The 20,871-nt window shown below is 44.7% G+C and overlaps 1 protein-coding gene across 2 annotated transcripts; it reads right to left on the bottom strand.

Annotated features, from left to right (window-relative positions):
• Positions 1-1,752: 1,752 nt before the first annotated feature.
• krr1 (KRR1 small subunit processome component homolog) lies at positions 1,753-18,218 on the bottom strand. 2 transcript variants are annotated; one of them, XM_070900093.1, is made up of 11 exons: positions 18,141-18,213; positions 15,977-15,997; positions 14,805-14,980; positions 12,427-12,561; positions 11,943-12,068; positions 10,844-10,927; positions 8,677-8,733; positions 7,520-7,690; positions 4,445-4,522; positions 4,169-4,262; positions 1,753-2,812 (listed from the first exon to the last, which is right to left on the bottom strand). In XM_070900093.1, exons 1-11 carry the CDS (start codon positions 18,193-18,195, stop codon positions 2,676-2,678), a joined length of 1,134 nt encoding a protein of 377 aa, XP_070756194.1. In that variant the 5' UTR covers positions 18,196-18,213; the 3' UTR covers positions 1,753-2,675. The 2 variants fall into 2 exon arrangements, with proteins under 2 accessions (XP_070756194.1, XP_070756195.1); XM_070900094.1 differs by lacking the exon at positions 15,977-15,997 and having other exon boundaries at positions 18,141-18,218.
• Positions 18,219-20,871: the final 2,653 nt, after the last annotated feature.

Below are 20,871 nucleotides of genomic sequence, written 5' to 3' on the forward strand. Positions count from 1 at the left end.
ACATAGAATGTTTTTTTCCCTTGGCATCACTGGCAAGCATTTATTGCCCATCCCTAATTGCCCTTGAGAAGGTGTTGCAGTCCATCGTCGCAGTTTCTGTTTGATACATAAGAACATAAGAATTAGGAACAGGAGTAGGCCATCTAGCCCCTCGAGTCTGCTCCGCCATTCAACAAGATCATGGCTGATCTGGCCGAGGACTCAGCTCCACTTACCCGCCCGCTCCCCATAACCCTTAATTCCCTTATTGGTTAAAAATCTATCTGTGACTTGAATACATTCAATGAGCTAGCCTCAACTGCTTCCTTGGGCAGAGAATTCCACAGATTCACAACCCTCTGGGAGAAGAAATTCCTTCTCAACTCGGTTTTAAATTGGCTCCCCCGTATTTTGAGGCTGTGCCCCCTAGTTCTAGTCTCCCGATCAGTGGAAACAACCTCTCTGCCTCTATCTTGTCTATCCTTTTCATTATTTTAAATGTTTCTATAAGATCACCTCTCATCCTTCTGAACTCCAACAAGTAAAGACCCAGTCTACTCAATCTATCATCATAAGGTAACCCCCTCATCTCCGGAATCAGCCGACTGAATCGTCTCTGTACCCCTTCCAAAGCTAGTATATCCTTCCTTCAGTAAGATAACCAAAACTGCACGCAGTACTCCAGGTGCGGCCTCACCAATACCCTGTACAGTTGCAGCAGGACCTCCCTGCTTTTGTACTCCATCCCTCTCGCAATGAAGGCCAACATTCCATTCGCCTTCCTGATTACCTGCTTCCCCTGCAAACTAACTTTTTGGGATTCATGCACAAGGACCCCCGGGTCCCTCTGCACTGCAGCATGTTGTAATTTCTCCCCATTCAAATAATATTCCCTTTTACTGTTTTTTTTCCCCCGAAGGTGGATGACCTCACATTTTCCGACATTGTATTCCATCTGCCAAAACTTAGCCCATTCGCTTAACCTATCTAAATCTCTTTGCAGCCTCTCTGTGTCCTCTACACAACCCGCTTTCCCACTAATCTGTGTCATCTGCAAATTTTGTTACACTACACTCTGTCCCCTCTTCCAGGTCATCTATGTATATTGTAAACAGTTGTGGTCCCAGCACCGATCCCTGTGGCACACCACTCACCACCGATTTCCAACCCGAAAAGGACCCATTTATCCCGACTCTCTGCTTTCTGTTAGCCAGCCAATTCTCCATCCATGCTAATACATTTCCTCTGACTCCGCATACCTTTATCTTCTGCAGTAACCTTTTGTGAGGCACCTTATCGAATGCCTTTTGGAAATCTAAATACTGAGTGCCTTGTTAGTGGCCATTTCAGGAGGGCAGTTAAGAATCAATCACACTGCTGTGTGTCTGGAATCATATACAGGCCAGACCGCACAGATTTCTTTCCGTAAAAAAGACATTAGTGAACCAGATGGGGTTTTACAACAATTTGGTAGTTGCATGGTTACCATTACTGATACTAGCGTTTTATTCCAGATTCATTTAATTAACTGAATTTAAATCCCCGATCTGCCATGGTGGGATTTGAACTCGTGTCTCCGGATCATTAGTTCGGACCGCCCATCTTTCCTCGGACCTCGAACACTTGGGAGGAGCGTTGTAGCTCCAGTATGTTGGCAACCCAAGAGACGGTCCAATGTCAACTGCCCTTGTCATTTTCTTGTTTAGCAAATTCCCTCAAATTGCATACCCAGTAGCAGAACATCATAAGTGCAAACAAGGTACCCTTAAAAACTTCATTACTTGCACCGTACCTCTTTAATTATAAACATACTTAATGAACAGACACAAAAGAAGTCAAAGTTAAAATTTTAGATATTACACAACACAGGTATAAAATACCTGAACAGAAATATCTCAGAACATTGCCCTGCATGGTTCTGTATACAAAATAAACTGAACAGTTCTACCCTAGAAAAACACTTTTCACTGTCTTGAAATTCATGGAAGGCGTTGGTTCCTGATGCCACTACATCAAAGGAAAAAAACTGTTTTTATCTCGACAGGTAACACACAGAAATGGGATACAGTGAGATGGAAAAGCATGGAACTTGAATTTTCTTAGGCTGGGATCTAGACAATCTCAATATGAGTTTTAATCAATAATAATTTCAAGTTTCTGATTACAATACAACCTACAGGGAAAGGGGATTAGAGGCAGGCAAAACAAAGTCCCACAAAGTGTTGCGGAAGATTTTACTCATTGCAGCTACTGTATTAGTCGAAAGCTGCTAGGGTTGCACAATGTTTGATGTGGATTTTTTTTCACCTGCATTGCTATAAACATCAAAAAGCTAGGTGTGCCATTTGATCAACCCGGTCCGAATAAGAGCAACTCCTAACTGGCCTTGTTCCTATTGGTAAGAGCCATTTTGCAGGAGATGGTTGAGGCATCAGGAGGGTTTCTGATCTAACTGCACATGAACCAGACCCTTCATTAAGCATCAATGGCTATGCTCGGTTGCTCCCAAAGATGTTGGTGGAAGAGAGAAATGAGGATTTTGATGTTTATGGTCCATTAGTTAAGGAGGTGCAAAATAAAACTGCAGCCTCCACGTGATGGCACCCATGGTTTTTAAGCAATGCAAACTGGATAGTTCCAATAGTTTAACCAAGCTTGTCAAAAGCATGATGGGAGATGTGGAAAACTAAGTCCATTTATTTCTTTTTCTTTTTCTTCTCCTTTTGAGCTATCTTCTGAGCAATTTCCTCTGTTGCTGGGGCTCCCAGCTTCTTTTTCTTGGCCGTTTTCACTTTCTCTTTAAGAACTTGAATGTTAATTTTGGTTTCTACAGCTAAAAGAAAACAGTTTTTTTTTTAACAAAGAACATTCAAATTTGCTCGGTACAATCTTTAATGAGCAATTTAAAACATTTTGGTCAAAGCAGTAAAATTGAGTCTTTCTGTCGGGTCTTCTATGCATTACAGCTTAATTCATGCACCAAGATCCTATCAGTTCCCCCCCCCCGCACCCCGCCACTACAAAAATCTCCGAAGTGCTGATAGTCTTTATATTGCTGCATAAAGATGCTCGACCACATATTAGATTCTTAAAACCACTTGCATTATACTCCACCTCAAATTGAGAAATGGTCCAAATTGTCATGCGACAGGAAAGCACTGACAAGGGCAAGAAAAGGCCATTGGGTTCATCAACGCACTCCCTACCTCCATACATGGCAGACCTCGTGTATCACCGCTCCAAAATCGGTAGTGATGCTAATCCTTTATTCTCAGAATGTGGGCTAAGCTCGCAAGGCAGCATTTATTGCCCATCCCCAAGGTGGTACTGGTGGGCCTTCTTGAACTACCGGGGCTTGGCAAAAAGAGAGAAATAACCCGTGGGCAATTTCAAGAGAAACTAGTTGCCGACTTCCTAAACCAATCAAGTAAACTTCCAGGTTTTACTTATGATGCGTCACTATACGTATTTAGCTACTCTGCCCCAAAGTTCTTGGCCACAAAGGATTATATATAGGAGCAGAATATACTGTTTGTGTATAACAGACTGATCATTTTTTACTAATTTAAAGGAAACTCACTAGACACACCAGGTCAACGCACATTTAAATTGTGCCGTTAAGATTTTTTTTAAAGTGCCATAGCGCTTCACAGAAGAATGAAGAAAACGGATGCCAATCTAAAGGAGATTAGGAAAGGTGAGCTAAAGCTTAGTCAAAGAGGATGGCCTTAGAGGAGAGGGAGGTGAAGAGGCAGAGGGCATTAGGGAAGAAATTCCAGAGAGTAGGACCATGGGTTGAACAAGAGCTACATTCATTTGCAGACTTGTTACAAGGTTTGTCCACACCTGGGTATCGCTCATAGATAACAGGCATGCACAAATGTTCCTTTTAAGCTGCATGATTGTGCAGCGCTCTGCAGCTGGCTCACCTGCTTTTAAATAGGCAAAACCACGCACGCCCGGGATTCTGAATGGTCCACGCAGCTCCTTAAAGGGGCAGCGCACCCACCCAAAAATTGGTGTGCACATCAGAAAAAAACTAAAAAAATAGAACCCATAACTACATACAATGGAATCAAGATCCTCACTGAACAAATCCAAAGTGGGTTCTGTTAGATGAACAAACGGGAACAGCGGGATTTAACGAATTGCTGTGATTGTAGAAAGCAAGCATCTAGAGATCAGTTACCTTTTTTCACTTTAACCGTAGGTTTTTCTTTAGGAGGAATAAAAGCTTTGTTTCTTTCTTCCTTTCGCCTAGCTGCTGCCTCTGCCGCTTTAGCCTAGGGATAATACAAGATGGTACGCATTTATAAACAATCACCTGGAATTAAAGTTTTGCAGCACCTTTGGTGCCAAACTGAGATAAATACTCCTCACACAAAATACATCAACAAAAACAGAAATATAGGTTTTACAGGCTTTCACTTTTTATATCTGTAACAATTAAACATTAAAGACCCACCTTTGTTTCATGTAATTTCTGCTTCTTCTTGTCTTTCTCTCTGAGGAAGTATTCTCCAGTGGCCAGTTCCTGATCAATCTAGACAATAAATTCAGAAAACAATTGAAAACAATCCCGACAGTACAGCCACACTCGGCAGACAATGGAATGTATTTTTTCCCTTAGTACATAAATTCAAACCCTTCGACCTTAAAATAAATGATCCTTTTTACATCGATTTTAGATGAGTTTGTTCACAAAGCCGTAACAACTGGCATTCATACTGAGTCTTTAAGGTGCTTCAAGAGGCCTAATCAAAAAAATGGACAGTGAGCCAAAAGAGGAGACATTAGAAGGGGCAACTAAAATTATAGTCAAGGGGTAGATTTTAAGGAGGATCTTAAAGAAGCAGAGGGGTGGAGGAATTCCAGACCATGTGACCCCAGTAGCTGAAGTCACCACTGTGAACATTTAAAACCAGGTTTCATATCATGTGCCCATGTAACAGTACTGGTAAGAATCCTTCAACATTGTATATAAGAATCTTAGCTTATATACAATGTTAAAGACTTTTTTTTCCCCACCAGTTTCAAGGCAGCAGACCCTGAATAATCACACTCAACTGTATTTGCACAAATTAATGATTATTTTTTTTCTTCACTGGTAAAGCCACCAATTTCTGAATTTCACAAAAATTAATCGAGAATACCCTCCCAAGACACAGGCAAAAATTTTGAAAAATTGAGTCATTGAACCATGGATAAATTGACAAGAGCTGTAGAATGTGATCCCCCAAGTACTGCAAGAATCCTGGAATCCCATTCTTCTCTACTTCAACCACCTACCCCATGATGTTGACATGGCCTCTGCTTCAATCACGACCTCTGGGAGTGCACTCCATAGCCTCTCCGATTTAAAAAAAAAGATCTAATGTTCAGGGTCATTCTCTTATGGTGACTTAATCAATTTTGTTTTCATTGCATGGGATTCCAGGATTCTTACCAGTACTCTGGGGGATCAAATTCTGCAGCTTGTCAATTTATCCTGAATCTGTGTTAAATAGTTTCTCTTGCCCTGTTTTAATTCTCATACATTTAATATATCCATGTCCCCTTGCCCTAGACCCCCTCAATCACTGGAAAGTCTGCTTCCATCTGTTCTGTTCCAATTCGTAATCAATCACTTATTAAATCTCCTCATGATGGCTGCAATTGCACAAATAGCAACAGCCTCACAGTAACTCATGCAGTCATTTAGCGCAAGATGACAGCAAAAGCTAGCGGGCTTTTGAACTATAAATACCATCATAAGCCAAGGCCGAATCTCTCAACATCCGCGCTTCTAGATAGCAATTGGGAGCCCTGCAGATTCTGGCAATTCTATGGTTAACTGTAGCACCACATAGAACAGAATAGTTAATTGGTCCATGCCGGCTCTCTGCAAGAGCACCTCAGCTAGTCCCACTCCCCCGCCCTTTTCCTGTAGCCCTGCAAATTTTTTATCTTTCAGGTACTTATCCAACTTCCTCTGGTGATCGAGTCTGCCTCCATTACCTCTTAGGCAGCGCATTCCAGATCCTAACCACTCGCTGCGTAAAAAACATTTTTCCTCATGTCGCCTTTGGTTCTTTTGCCAATCGCCTTAAATCTGTGTCCTCTGGTTCTCGACCCTTCCGCCAATGGGAACAGTTTCTATCTGCTTTGTCCAGACCCCTCATGATTTTGAACACCTCTATCAAATCTTTCAACCTTATCTGCTCTAAAGAGAACAACCCCAGCTTATCCAGTCTATCCCTCATCCCGGGAATCATTCTTGTAAATCTTTTCTGCACTCTCTCCAAAGCCTTCACATCCTTCTTAAAGTGTGGTGCCCAGAATTGCACACAATACTCCAGTTGAGGCCGAACCAGTGTTTTATGCAGGTTCATCATAATTTCCACGGCTTTTGTACTCTATGCCTCTATTTATGAGCCCAGGATCCCGCACACTCTTTTTTACCGCTTTCTCAACCTGCCCTGCCACCTTCAACGATTTGTGCACATCTACCCCTAGGTATCTCTGTTCATGCGCCCCCTTTAGGATTGTACCCTTTTCTTTATATTTCCTCTCATTCTTTCTCCTAAATTGTATCACTTCGCGTTTTTCTGCGTTAAATTTCATCTGCCAAATGTCCACCCATTCCACCAGCCTGTCGACGTCCTCTTGATGTCTATCACTATCCTCACTGTTCACTATACTTCCAAGTTTTGTATCATGTGCAAATTTTGAAATTGTGCCCTGTACACCCACATCCAAATCATTAATATACATCAAGAAAAGCAGTGGTCCGAGTACCGACCCCTGGGGACCACCACTGTATAGTATATAATGGTTTACTCTATGGGGATAAGTTTTAGTGTAATCGCTGGTGGAGGCCTCTGTAATCGGGATTGCATCTCGGAACTTTTGGGGCATCAGAGAAGGATCCCCATGCTAGTGTGCTCGCAAAGTTAATGGATCATAGAATTGTCATCATCATCATCATCATAGGCAGTCCCTCAAAGCGAGGATGACTTGCTTCCACACCAAAAAGAGATGAGTTCACAGGTGTTTCAATGAAGGACCTAATATTTCAGGTCCTGAACTACATCCTGAAGGGTGCAAGATGCCTGTGCGTGGATTTTTTTAACGTGGGGTGACCGTTGCACACCAGCCACCACACGGGCTTGACAGAGCTAGGTCTTGGTCCAGTGGCAAGGATTACCCAAGACGACTGGAGACCAGCTCTGCTGCACGGACCTAGTGCGCACACATATCGCAGTGTGGGCTGGACCCGTGCTGCCCCTGGACCCTCCCCTCTCCTGGGCCTCGATCACTTCCCTCTACAAACTCTTGCCGCTCCTTCGCCCCTCCTGCTGTACCTGCCCGCCCTGCACTCAGCGACCTGGCTTCGCAGCCGGCGCCCTCTTGCAGCAGCACGCCGCCACACACTGCTCCCTCCAATGGCCCCGGCCTGCCGATGGTCTTGTACAGCATAGAAGGAGGGCATTCGACCCATCATGCCTGTGCCGGTATTTAAGATTTAAAAAAACTTAAATTAGGGGCAAACAATACGCACCTTGCTTTCCGGTTGTGGTGGTGGGAAAGGTGTATACTCCTTCTTAACCCTCTTCTTCTTTGGCTCTTTGCGTTTGTTTAGGTTCTTGTGCTTAAACGTAGGCAAAAACCGCTCCCAGTTCTGTGTTCTAAGGTCCGCATCTTTTGCTAATTCTCGTTTAATCATCAACGTCTTGAAAAGAACAGAGTTTTTTCTCCATTTGAGTATCAAGCAGATAAAACAAGCAAAAGCAATCCTTAGTCTCAGAAACACAAATAGTAAAGTGAAACAAATCTTGCTAAAACAAGCCTTCCGCAATTGCAGTTTAGGTCCCATTATGCTCAAACAAGCTCATAATTGTAATACTGACTAGAGATTTTGCCCAGAACTGTTGTACACTGGAAGTTCCTGGTTTGTTAGGCATAAGAAACAGTGACAAGATACAAAGACTTGTTGGCAATACCAAATTAAAAGGCATGGCAAACTGTGAGGGAGAATAAAGAGCGAACAAACAGAGATCATGGGGTACACGGGCCCCTGAAAGTGAAAATGTTCATAAAAACAAGGAGGTAATGTCAAACCTGTACACACTTTGTTGGAGCAGAGCTGCAGTTTTAGGCAAAACACATAAATGGAATGTCAGAGCCAGGGAAAGGATGCCCATTAGGATATACTTCTAGGAAAGCTGAAGAACTCGGGTTGCACTGTAGTATAGAAATGTGAAAAACATGAAGGTTTAAAGTGGAGAAACAGTGAAAGATTATTTTCACTGCTGGTAAATTAATAATGAGGACATATAATTCAGGATTAGTGCTGGAAGCATAAAGGGGCAAGTTAAAAATGTTCTCATAACAAGGTGTTACATGGCATTTGAGAGAGAACCGGGCATTTAAGAGGGAACTAACTGGACAAACACTTGAAAAATGACATTAAAGAATGCAGGGAAAGAGCAGAATAGATAGCTCTAATCAAAGAGCGGCACTGACTAATGCGCCAAACAGCCTCCTTCTCCATAGGAATTTCTACAATTTTGAAGAGACCGGGGGTAAGGATATTCACATTTGAGTATTCCTCTGAAGCAGAGCTAGCATTGAGAATACACGGGATTTTCCTTTACAGATGCTGCTGTACATACACCATTTGCTATTTTACTTTTTTCTTATCTAAATAAACAATACCTTGATATTGTAGATTGGGTGAATGTTCTTCAAGGTATCGAGTACTACTTTTCTGGCCTAAAAAAGTTAAAATACAATGAAATATTACTGCAATTATAAATCAAGTCCAACTGGCACAAGACGGAATTATTTTTCTTGTCCTCACGATATGTGCAACACTGGCATGGCTACATGAACTGTCCGGCCCTATTTGCCCCGTGAAGGTGGTGGCAATGTTCCCGTTAAGCTACGCGGCTGAGCAGCGGGCAGGAGGTCCCAAGCAGGCTGCTCAGACTTTTTAATATAAATAACCACGCATGCGCGCAAAAATTGAATAGGCTGCACAGTTAAAGGGTCCGCGCACCAAAAATATTACAAGGAACATTGGGTGGCGGGCCTTTCCTTCCTGAACTACTGTGGCAACGGTCCTTCACAGGGATTGCTTACCACCGAGCGCTTTGCCAGGCCACTTCAGAGGGCACTGAGAGAGGACTGTGCAGTGTGGGCTCCAGTAACATGGGGGCCAGACTGGGAAGGTTCACTTCCCCGAACAGAATTAGTGAACCAGTTGGGTCTCTACACAGTCAGTCATTGTATTCCTGATGCCAGTCCACTAATGACCAGATTTATTGAATTCAGTTTCACAGCCAGTCATGCTGGTCCAGTCCCATTACCATTAGACTGCTGCACCCTTAATAAATGTTCAAAAACAGTCAAAAGAGGCTGTGCGGGGTCCATGGCATGGGGGGGGGGGGGGGGAGCGAGAGAGAGCGAGAGCGAGAGCGAGAGAGAGAGAGAGCTGCTGGGAAAAGAAGGCAGGTGTCAGACCCATGCATTCCTAATTTGAGAGCAGACACTATGGAATGTCACCAGCCAGGAACCGCTCCGATTTCCCCACAGCATAGTGAAGCATCTCCAGCCACACTCTGCAAATCCCAGACCATATTACTTTTAACTTGCCCGAGTCCTGAAGCTGCTGATTATCCACGTAGTGATTGTAGGTGAAAGAGAGAGAGAGAGAAAGAGAGAGAGAGAGAGAGGGGGGATTTAAAAAACAGGTTAAAAATGTGGAAGAGACAGAATTCTGACAGGATTGGACAGGTTAGATGCAGGAAGAATGTTCTCAATGTTGGGGAAGTCCAGAACCAGAGGTCACAGTCTAAGGATAAGGGGTAAGCCATTTAGGACCGAGATGAGGAGAAACTTCTTCATTCAGAGAATTGTGAACCTGTGGAATTCTCTACCACAGAAAGTTGTTGATGCCAGTTCATTGGATATATTCAAGAGGGAGTTAGATATGGCCCTTACGGCTAAAGGGATCAAGGGGTATGGAGAAAAAGCAGGAAAGGGGTACTGAGGTGAATGATCAGCCATGATCTTATTGAATGGTGGTGCAGGCTCGAAGGGCCAAATGGCCTTCTCCTGCATCAATTTTCTATGTTTCTAACTGAAACAAATAGCCCCCAAACAAAATGGAGGAGGATCATGCATATAAAGCGAAAACGAGAGAAAATGGTCGACAAAGGAAGAAAAACAGCAAACACAACTGAGTGTAACAGAAGTGAAGGAGAGCGTGACAAAAACAGGGTAAAGCAACCATGACAGAAGGCAAGGCCACAATGAGCACTCCCAATCAATGTTCCCTTTAAGTTACGCAGCCGCCTAGCTGTCTGGAGGTCCTGCCCAGGCCGCTTGCTGGCTTCACAACGGAAAAACCGCGCATGCGCAGAAATCTGAATGGTCTGCGCAGCCCATTAAAGCGGCAAAAATATTACAGAGAACATTGGCTGCAAGTAAAGAATTGCAATCTCCAGTCTTATCCTACGGTGACTGAAGAAATCTTATCCTGCGGTGACTGGGGAAAGAATTAGCAGTTTTAGGAAATTCCGTTAACTACAAACTTTAGCAGTCAAGTTCTGATCAGGCATTAGTTCTTTTCTGAATGAATAAAATATTCTGTAATTTCTCAAAACTATTTCCCTTATTCACACATGCCAGACAGAATTGCAATTAAAAGCTCTAAACATAGTTTAGGGATAGCAAATTAGTAGTGTCTAAACGCAAGAAAATGATAAAGGGCATCTTGCATTAAAAGAAAAAGTATCTAGTTTTGTGGTCGGATTACTGAGCACATCCTTAAGTCTGCAATTCCTGTAGTGAGGAGCAGCAGCGTTGCATAGAAACTCACCTCTTTCAGTCCAGTGTACGGACCCAATGCAGACACAGTATTCCCTTGCACCATAATATAGCAGTTTGTCAACAGCTCCAAAGCCTGTGGGTAGAAGATACAACATAAAGAACACCCATCAATAACAAATATGACAACAGACACACAGAATTCTCCCATGGCAACCAACATCACTAAAACAGGTTATCTGATCATTATCACATTGCTGATTGTGGGAGCTTGCTGTGTGCAAATTGCTTGCCGCGTTTCCCACATTACAGCAGTGACTACACTTCAAAAAAGTACTTCATTGGCTGTAAAGCGCTTTGAGATGTCTGATGGTTGTGAAAGGCACTATATAAATGCAAATAAATTCTGATTGGAGGGTTTAAAGTAATTTGGCAGGATGATGGGCATCAGGATGTAGCATTAGAAAGGAGAAATAAGGAGCACAAACGAATGGGAGAGTCAGATAGCACTAGAGTAAGAGATAGTATGGTACTGGGTGGGGTCAGACTAAGAGCGAATACAAGGAGGTCGAAGATAGGTTTGCAGCGCATGTGTGTGAATGCACAAAGTGTGGTAACTAAGGTTGCTGAGCTGCAGGCGCAAATAGTCACATGGAATATCATCATCATAGGTAGCCCCTCGGAATCGAGGAAGACTTGCTTCCACTCTTAAAATGAGTCCTTGGGTGGCTGAACAGTCCAATACGAGAACCACAGTCTCTGTCACAGGTGGGACAGACAGTGGTTGAAGGAAAGGGTGGGTGGGACTGGTTTGCCACACGCTCCTTCCGCTGCCTGAGCTTGGTTTCTGCATGCTCTCGGCGACGATACTCGAGGTGCTCAACGCCCTCCCGGATGCACTTCCTCCACTTAGAGCAGTCTTTGGCCAGGGACTCCCAGGTGTCGGTGGGTTGTTGCACTTTATCAGGGAGGCTTTGAGGGTGATTATGGGCGATTACGGAGAACTGGCTCAAAAAAGGGCAGGATTGGACACTAAATATTCCTGAATACAAGGTGTTCAGGAAAGATAGGGAAGGAAAGAAAGGAAGGGAGGCGGCAGTATTGATTAAGGAGAACATTTTCTAAAGACTCAAGAACTGGATCCACGTTACCTTAAGCGTTGACCCTTTCGGCCCAATAAGCCTCATTCTTCTTTTCACAAATCGTTCACGGTTCCTAACCAACGAGCCGATCTTAATGATGTCACATGCCACATCATCTTGGAAAATACGAATAGCCTAGGAGCGGGAAACAGCAAGAGTTACAATTCAAAACACCAAATAACCAGGGAGGGACATTCCTCTCTGCGTGAACTTTAAGTAGAGGACACAGGATTCATTTTACTAGTTCATACTCCTGCTGCGAAGTATCGCCCAGCGGGAATACTCACCGGGAATGCAGGAACAATCCCCATGAATCTCCAGCCACGAAAGTTAATGACAAAGCCGCAGGGAATGTGCGCCCCGAATTCCCGCTACCTGCGCCTCGCTGGGAGCCCTCATTTGAAAACTTCACACGTCATGCTTTTACAATGAAAAACCCATTACGTCAGCATTGATTTCTTTAAAGGTGCTCTTCAGTAATTTTGCTACTCACTTGCTCAAAAGGAACACTTCTTGCCAACAGCTTGATCAAGTCTCTGGCCTTGATGATGATGTATGGATCGAATGTCTTTCTTGTGGAGGACACGGTCATACTACCTTCAATCAAATCTAATGTTGCTGTAATATACTGAATAAAACAAAGAGCAAGATATTATTTAAATGGAGAAAGATTGCAAAGTGCTGCAGTACAGTGGGACCTGGGGGTACTTGTGCATGAAACACAAAAGGTTAGTATGCAGGTACAGCAAGTGATCAGGAAGGCCAATGGAATCTTGGCCTTTATTGCAAAGGGGATGGAATATAAACGCAGGGAAGTCTTGCTACAGTTATACAGGATATTGGTGAGGCCACACCTGGAATACTGCGTACAGTTTTGGTTTTCAATATTTACGAAAGGATATACTTGCTTTGGAGGCAGCTCAGAGAAGGTTCAGTAGGTTGATTCCGGTGATGAGAGAGTTGACTTATGAGGAAAGGTTGAGTAGGTTGGGCCTCTACTCATTGGAATTCAGAAGAATGAGGTGTGATCTTATCAAAACGTATAAGATTATGAGGGGAGGATGTTTCCACTGATGGGGGAGACTAGAACTAGAGGACATAATCTTAGAATAACAGGCCACTCATTTAAAACTGAGATGAGGAGAAATTTCTTCTCTCAGAAGGTTGTAAATCTGTGGAATTCGCTGCCTCAGAGAGCTGTGGAAGCTGGGACATTGAATAAATTTAAGACAGAAATAGACAGTTTCTTAAACGATAAAGGAATAAGAGGTTATGGGGAGCGGGCAGGGAAGTGGACCTGAGTCCATGATTGGATAAGCTATGATCGTATTAAATGGCGGAGCAGGCTCGAGGGGCCTGCTCCTATTTCTTATGTTCTTATTACAACTTTCAAGCAAATACAAAAATTTTGCTCGTTAAACCAAGTATTTTAATCAACAAAAAAAATTAAACATTACTCGCGAACTATGGATATTAAAAATCTCAAACACAGGGATAACCTGTCAATTCAAAATGTTATACAGTACAAAGAAAAGATTAAAACAAACTCCGTTGCAAACGCATGGCTGCACAAATGCATGCAACAATAGGGCCAATCTCTTGCCCTCATTCTCTTGTGTATTACCTTAGGACCAATGTTTCTTGTAATTTTTTTGGCCCACACGTCCCCTTTAATGGCCCATTCAAAAGTTCACACATGCGTGTTTTTTCCAATTTAAAAACTGGCTCTCCAGCTGCGTGGGACCCATGGAGCGCTGCGCGGTTTAAAGGGAGCATTGGTTGGGACGTTTTCCTGCTTTACCACTATACAAGCAATTAAAAAAAAAAAGCATAAAGTTTAACCTGTTTGTCGATTTTGAGCATTCATGGTAACCTTTGTACCCTGTCCTGCCTGTCTAAATCTAAAGCTTGCTCATTCACTAATCTGCAAGACATTAAAAAATAATTTCCGGTAGTCATGATACAAAAACACCGAGTGCAATGATGGGACTTAAGGCCAATTGCATTTTTAAACCTATACATTAGTTAAGTCCTCGAGTTTTGTATTTTTAAAGATTCATTCACGGGACGTGTGCATCACTCGCAAAGCCAGTATTTATTGTCCATTCCTAGTCGCCCCTTAAGGTGGTGGTGAGCTGCCTTCTTGAACCGCTGCAGTCCGTGTGGTGAAGGTGCTCCCACAGTGCTGTTGGGGAAGAAGTTCCAGGATTTTGACCCAGCGACGATGAAGGAACGGCCGATATATTTCCAAGTGAGGACGGTGTGTGACTTGGAGGGGAACGTGGAGGTGGTGGTGTTCCCATGTGCCTGCTGCCCATGTCCTAGGTGGCGGAGGTCACGGATTTGGGAGTCATTCTTTCACCTTGCCAAAGACTAAATCATCTGGGATAAATACTTGAACAGGCAGTGGTAATAGAGACCACCAATAACCATTCAACTGCTGTTTTTAATCTCTTATAAAATCACGACCCATCAGATGTTGCATTTCTTTAAAATATCTCTGTAATATCCTCCAGCCCTACCACCCTCAGAGATAGCTGGACTCCTCCAATTCTAGCCTCTCACACATGCGCGATTTCCTTCGCTCCACCATTGGCGGCAATGCCCTCAGCTGCCTGGGCCCCAAACTCTGGAATTCACTCCCTAAACCTCTCCGCCTCTCGCTCCTCCTTTAAGATGCTCCTTACTTATTTGACCAAGCTTTTGGTAACCTGCCTTGATATGACTCAGTTTGAGCATTCAATTTTGTTTGAGAACAGTCCCCTGATGCATCTTGGGGCGTTAAAGGCGAAATATAAAGACAAGTAGTTGCAACAGTAACAGTTCTAACATCATTTACAGAAGTGGAAATAAGTATTTGAAGGGGCTTACTTGTTCTTTCAGAGCGTTCTGTACCAAAGGCCAGCATTCTTTCAGATAGGCCTCTCTGTATTTGGGGAAGAGTGTAGCAAAGCTGCTGTCCTCCAACATACCACAAGTGTTGTCTGCTTTGGTGAATGGTGCCTCCTTCCATCCTTCTGGCACCGTCAGCAGCTCACTTTCATCAACTATAGAACACACAAACCCAGAAATTAACTTCAAATTAACCGTAAAAACATTTATCTTTCCCATAAACAGCAGTGTCAGCATTCTGCGCAACGTGTGTAAATTAAAATGCACAAGAACACAAGAAATAGGAGCAGGAGTCGGCCACACAGCCCCTCCGCCATTCAATAAGATCATGGTTGATCTGATCTTGACCTCAGCTCCACTTCTCCACCCGCTCCCCATAACCCTTTATTCCCCTATCATTCAAAAATCTGTCTATCTCCACCCTAAATATATTCAATGACCCAGCCTCCACAGCTCTCCGGGGCAGAGAATTCCAAAGATTTACGCCCCTCAGAGAAGAATTTCCTCCTCATCTCAGTTCTAAATGGGTGGCCCCTTATTCTGAAACTGTGCCTCCTAGTTCTAGATCCCCCCCATGAGGGGAAACATCCTCTCTGCATCCACCCTGTCGAGCCCCCTCAGAATCTTATATGTTTCAATAAGATCATCTCTCGTTCTTTTAAACTCCAATAAATATAGGCCCAACCTTTCTTTATAAGACAATTCCTTAATCTCGGGAATCAATCTACTGAACCTTCTCTGAATTGCCTCCAATATAAGTATATCCTTCCTTAAATACAGAGACCAAAACTGTACGCCATACTCCAGGTGTGGTCTCGCCAAGACCCTGTACAGTTGTGGAAGGACTTCTCTGCTTTTATACTCCCCCCCACCCTTGCAATAAAGGCCAACATTCCATTTACCTTCCTGATTACTTTCTGTACCTGCATACTAACTTTTTGTGTTTCATGCACAAGGACCCCCAGGTCCCTCTGTACTGCAGCGTTTTGTAGTCTCCATTTAAATAATTTTCTTTAGCTCGAATACAGTAAGCTTTTAATGTTAAAATTTAAGCAATATCTGTTGCTAATGTTTTACACATACAAAGTTAAATCTGCCAAGTATAGTAGCCCAGTGTGTAGTGTGTCAGACTGACTTTCAGCTGATCTTACCTGTGCAAATTTTCTGACGGCCTGGGTTATAAAAGACACAAAATGAAGGGGGTTGATGTAGCACTTAAACTTCAGGAGAAAAAGTCAACCCCCCCACCCCGCTTCAGAACAGCAGAAGTCTGCAAACATGCCATATGCACAACTTCTCTACACACATGCCAGTATTTAAAAAGAATTTAAAAACCAGTGGAAGAAATATAGAAGAGACTTGCATTTATATAGCACCTTTCACAATCCCCAAACGTCCCAAAGCGCTTTACAGCCAATGAAGTACTTTTGGAGTGTAGTCACTGTTCTAATGTGGGAAACGCGCCAGCCAACTTGCAAACAGCAAGCTCCCACAAACAGCAATGTGACAATGACCTAATAATCTGTTTTTGTTATGTTGATTGAGGGATAAATATTGGCCAAGACACTGGGGATAACTCCCCTGCTCTTCTTCGAAATAGTGCCATGGGATCGTTTACATCCACCTGAGAGAGCAGACGGGGCCTCGATTTAACGTCTCATCCGAAAGATGGCACCTCCGACAATGCAGCACTCCCTCAAGTTCCTAGAGTGGGACTTGAAAACACAATTTTCTGACTCAGAGGCGAGTGTGCTACCCACTGAGCCACAGCTGGCACTGAGAAGGACTGGGTGGTGCAGTACATTGTCCTTTCAGCTCTGTAACACAAGTCCTGATCAGGCTCAGACTGATGGGATAAAAGTCTGTGTACGAGGTCCTGACCTGGGCGAGTTGGACACGACCATCCCACGAGCATGGACCAACCTCACATAACTGCCTCTAGTGTACACCAAGGGCTGGTGCTGGAAATGGAAAAGGTTATACTGCACTGGGAAGGTCTGTTCATCCGAGATTGGGCCACCAATGTTTTACAATTGCTTTAAAATGAACCACAGCTTAACTGTTATCTTGGGTCTGCCATTGTAAGAAACACAGCAAATATGGTGCACTTAAATTGCTTGTAGGCATTTTAAAAACTACCCCATCCCAAAAAAGGCCTGCACAGCAGCACCCCAGAACAAGAGGATCACAATCCCCTAAAACACAGTGCTCTCAGCCACCCTTGTACGGTTGGAGTGGAAACATGCCCTGTTGCCCATACTTTTAGTCAGAAGTGATGGAAGTGTTGGTTAAAACCGGTACTGGTGGCAGGTTTGCAGTGCTGCCTTTAGAAACATTTGGAGGAAGTAAATTCTGCGTGAGTATAAAACAAATCGCTCGACCAAATGTTTAGCAAAATCTTAAGATTGTTTCCCCCTTCTCTTTAAGACTGTGTCAGCCACTGACTCAGTTGGTAGCACCTTCGCCTGAGTTCAAGTCTCACTCTAGGGACCCAACTGCAAAAATCCAGGCTGACACTCCGGGAGTGCCGCACTGTCGGAGGTGCAGTCTTTCGGATGAACATAAGAACTAGAAACAGGAGTAGGCCATCTAGCCCCTCGAGCCTGCTCCGCCATTCAACAAGATCATGGCTGATCTGGCCGTGGACTCGGCTCCACTTACCCGCCCGCTCCCCGTAACCCTTAATTCCCTTATTGGTTAAAAATCTATCTATCTGTGATTTGAATACATTCAATGAGCTAGCCTCAACTGCTTCCTTGGGCAGAGAATTCCACAGATTCACAACCCTCTGGGAGAAGAAATTCCTTCTCAACTCGGTTTTAAATTGGCTCCCCCGTATTTTGAGGAAGAGACGTTAAACCGAGGCCCCGACTGCTCTCTCAGACGGACGTAAAAGATCCCATGGCCACTATTTTGAAGAAGAGCAGGGGAGTTATACCCCGGTGTCCTGGGGCCAATATTTATCCCTCAATCAACAGAACAAAAAAACTCCAGATTATCTGGTTCATTATCACCTTGCTGTGTGTGGGAGCTTGCTGTGCGCAAATTGGCTGCCGCGTTTCCCACATTACAGCAGTGACCACACTCCAAAAGTACTTCATTGGCTGTAAAGCGCTCTGAGACGTCCGGTGGTTGTGAAAGGCGCTAGATAAATGCAAGTCTTTTAATAAATTCGTGGAAAGGGGAGAATATTTAGAGCTCCAATTTCAAGCATCTATTCCACGTTTCTGAATTAACTTTAACAATCTCTCGCCAGCTTCCTGAGCCCGGTCAGTGAGGCCTCGCCGAGAGGCCCGGCCCACACCCCGCCTTTACCTGACCCTTTGCCGCGTCTCTTTCTCCCTGAGCCCGCCTCGCTCACCGACTCCATGCTGGTGCGTCGCTCAGCTCCGTCCTCCCTCGCTTCCGCTTCCGCCGGTGCAGCGCCCAAACCTGCCCGGGTTGTGCGGGCGGGAGGGCCGGCCAGAGCACCCCCTGCCGGCGGGGCGTGGTCACCTTTCCCCCAACACATCAATTGTCTTGACAAAAGGTTATTTTCCCCCCCAGAGAGAAACTTGCATTGATATAGCGCCTCCAGGAGAGATACACACACACACAAAAAAAAAAATCTAGGCTGACACTCCCCGTGCAGTGCTGAGGGAGTGCCGCACTGTCGGAGGGGCAGTACTGAGGGAGTGCGGCACTGTCGGAGGGGCAGTACTGAGGGAGCGCCGCACTGTCGGAGGGGCAGTACTGAGGGAGTGCGGCACTGTCGGAGGGGCAGTACTGAGGGAGTGCGGCACTGTCGGAGGGGCAGTACTGAGGGAGTGCGGCACTGTCGGAGGGGCAGTACTGAGGGAGCGCCGCACTGTCGGAGGGGCAGTACTGAGGGAGCGCCGCACTGTCGGAGGGGCAGTACTGAGGGAGCGCCGCACTGTCGGAGGTGCAGTACTGAGGGAGCGCCGCACTGTCGGAGGGGCAGTACTGAGGGAGCGCCGCACTGTCGGAGGGGTAGTACTGAGGGAGCGCCGCACTGTCGGAGGGGCAGTACTGAGGGAGCGGCGCACTGTCGGAGGGGCAGTACTGAGGGAGCGCCGCACTGTCGGAGGGGCAGTGCTGAGGGAGTGTCGCACTGTCAGAGGGGCAGTGCTGAGGGAGTGTCGCACTGTCAGAGGTGCCGTCTTTCGGCTGAGACGTTAAACCGAGGCCCCATCTGCGCTCTCAGGTGGATCCCACGGTCAGGGGCGTTCTCCCCGCTGTGCTGGCCAATATTTATCTCCTCAACCAACATCTATAAAACAGGCTGGCATTTATATGACACCTTTCACCACCTCAGGACAGCCCAAACCTTTTGCAATGTCGTCACTGTTGTAATGTAGGACACCCTCAAAGCCTCCCTAATAAAGTGCAACATCCCCACCGACACCTGGGAGTCCCTGGCCAGGGACTGCCCTAAGTGGAGGAAGTGCATCTGGGAGGGCGCTGAGCAACCAAGCGCAGGCAGTGGAAGGAGCCTGCGGCGAACCCATTCCACCCACCCCTTCCCTCAATTACTATCTGTCCCACCTGTAACAGGGCCTATGGTTCTCGTATTGGACTATTCAGCCACCTAAGGACTCATTTTTCAAGTGGAAGCAAGTCTTACTCGATTCAGAGGGACTGCCTATGATGTAGGAAACTCGGCAGCCAATTTGCACATAGCAAGCTCCCACAAACAGCAATGTGATAATAACCAGATAATCTGTTTGTGATGTTGGCGGGTTAAATATTGGCCAGCTCATTAACCGGTCATTAACACATGATAAATCAATGCAAGTTTTTTGCCATCATAACCAAAGAATGGATCAGAATTCAAGCCACATTTGCAATACAGTTCAGTATTGTCCTTGGCAAATAATGATATCCCTAATCAACATGACTGTAAAATGTGTCACAACACAAAGTGAATATTTGTTCATAATGCTAGTCATTTTTAGCAAAAAAAAATATAAGTGCTATATCATGGAATCATACAGCACAGAAATAGGCCATTCGGCCCATCGTTCCTACACCATCTCTTTGAAAAGAGTTATCCAATTAGTCCCTATCCGTCCCCCTACAATTTTATCTTTTTCAAATGCACACTGTATTAGATGATACAAGTGTGGGAGTGTCCAAAAGAGACCATGGGCCATATGCAGCCAACAAATACCAGCAACCCATTTAATTACTCGGTAGCTTGACCTGCTTGAATTTCAAAACCCGCTGGACAGAAGAGAACCCTCTTCTAGCTTACTATGCAAACCAGCCACATGTGTCAGCTTGGCTCAGTTGAAAGGTGACCAATTCAAGTCCTATTCTCCCACAGCGGAATACATAATCTAGGTTGGCATTTCAGTGTAGGACAGAGGGGAGGGCTTCACGCTTAGAGGTACAAGTGTGGTATGGAAGAACTAAGAAATCAATTCAGTCCACTTGTTCCAGTAGTACAGGTGGACACAAACATTCCCATGGCATCATTGGAGCAGCTGAACATTCTGATGTCCTAGCCAACATTCCTCACCTGCTAGTCACCACCAACGAAAGATTAAATCCGTCAATCATTTCACTTGTGGGATTGCACTGTGCACTGCTGTATTTGTTTACGAAGTAGCAACTGAACTTCAAAAAGAAATTCACGGGATGTGAAGTGCTTTAGGAAACGGAGGAGAGATGTGGCAAGTTACTATAAAAAAAGTGCGAGATAACAGATGTCCACATTTTGTAAAGTTTAATGCAAAAGTTATTAGGTAATTCTGCCTTTCTGCAAAGTTTTTGCTCTATTAAAAACTTTACCTGCTTCCAGCTTGCCCACTGCCCTCCAAACTCATGCCCACTGATGTTGAAACCTTCATGCATTCCCTAGTAAGCCTAAGGCTTATGTCTCCAATATGCTCCAGGCTGGCATCAAGAACTCCACCTTACACAAGGTCCATCCTCTGCAGGACAAGGTCACTTTTAGCCATTCATGTCGGTTATCTTTTTTAGATTCTTTTATCTTCTCATCAGCGGTTGCAGTCTGATAACTTCTCTTCAAAGACTGGAGGTC

This window comes from Pristiophorus japonicus, chromosome 15 (assembly GCF_044704955.1).
Source record: "Pristiophorus japonicus isolate sPriJap1 chromosome 15, sPriJap1.hap1, whole genome shotgun sequence".
Classification (NCBI taxonomy): Eukaryota; Metazoa; Chordata; class Chondrichthyes; family Pristiophoridae; genus Pristiophorus; species Pristiophorus japonicus.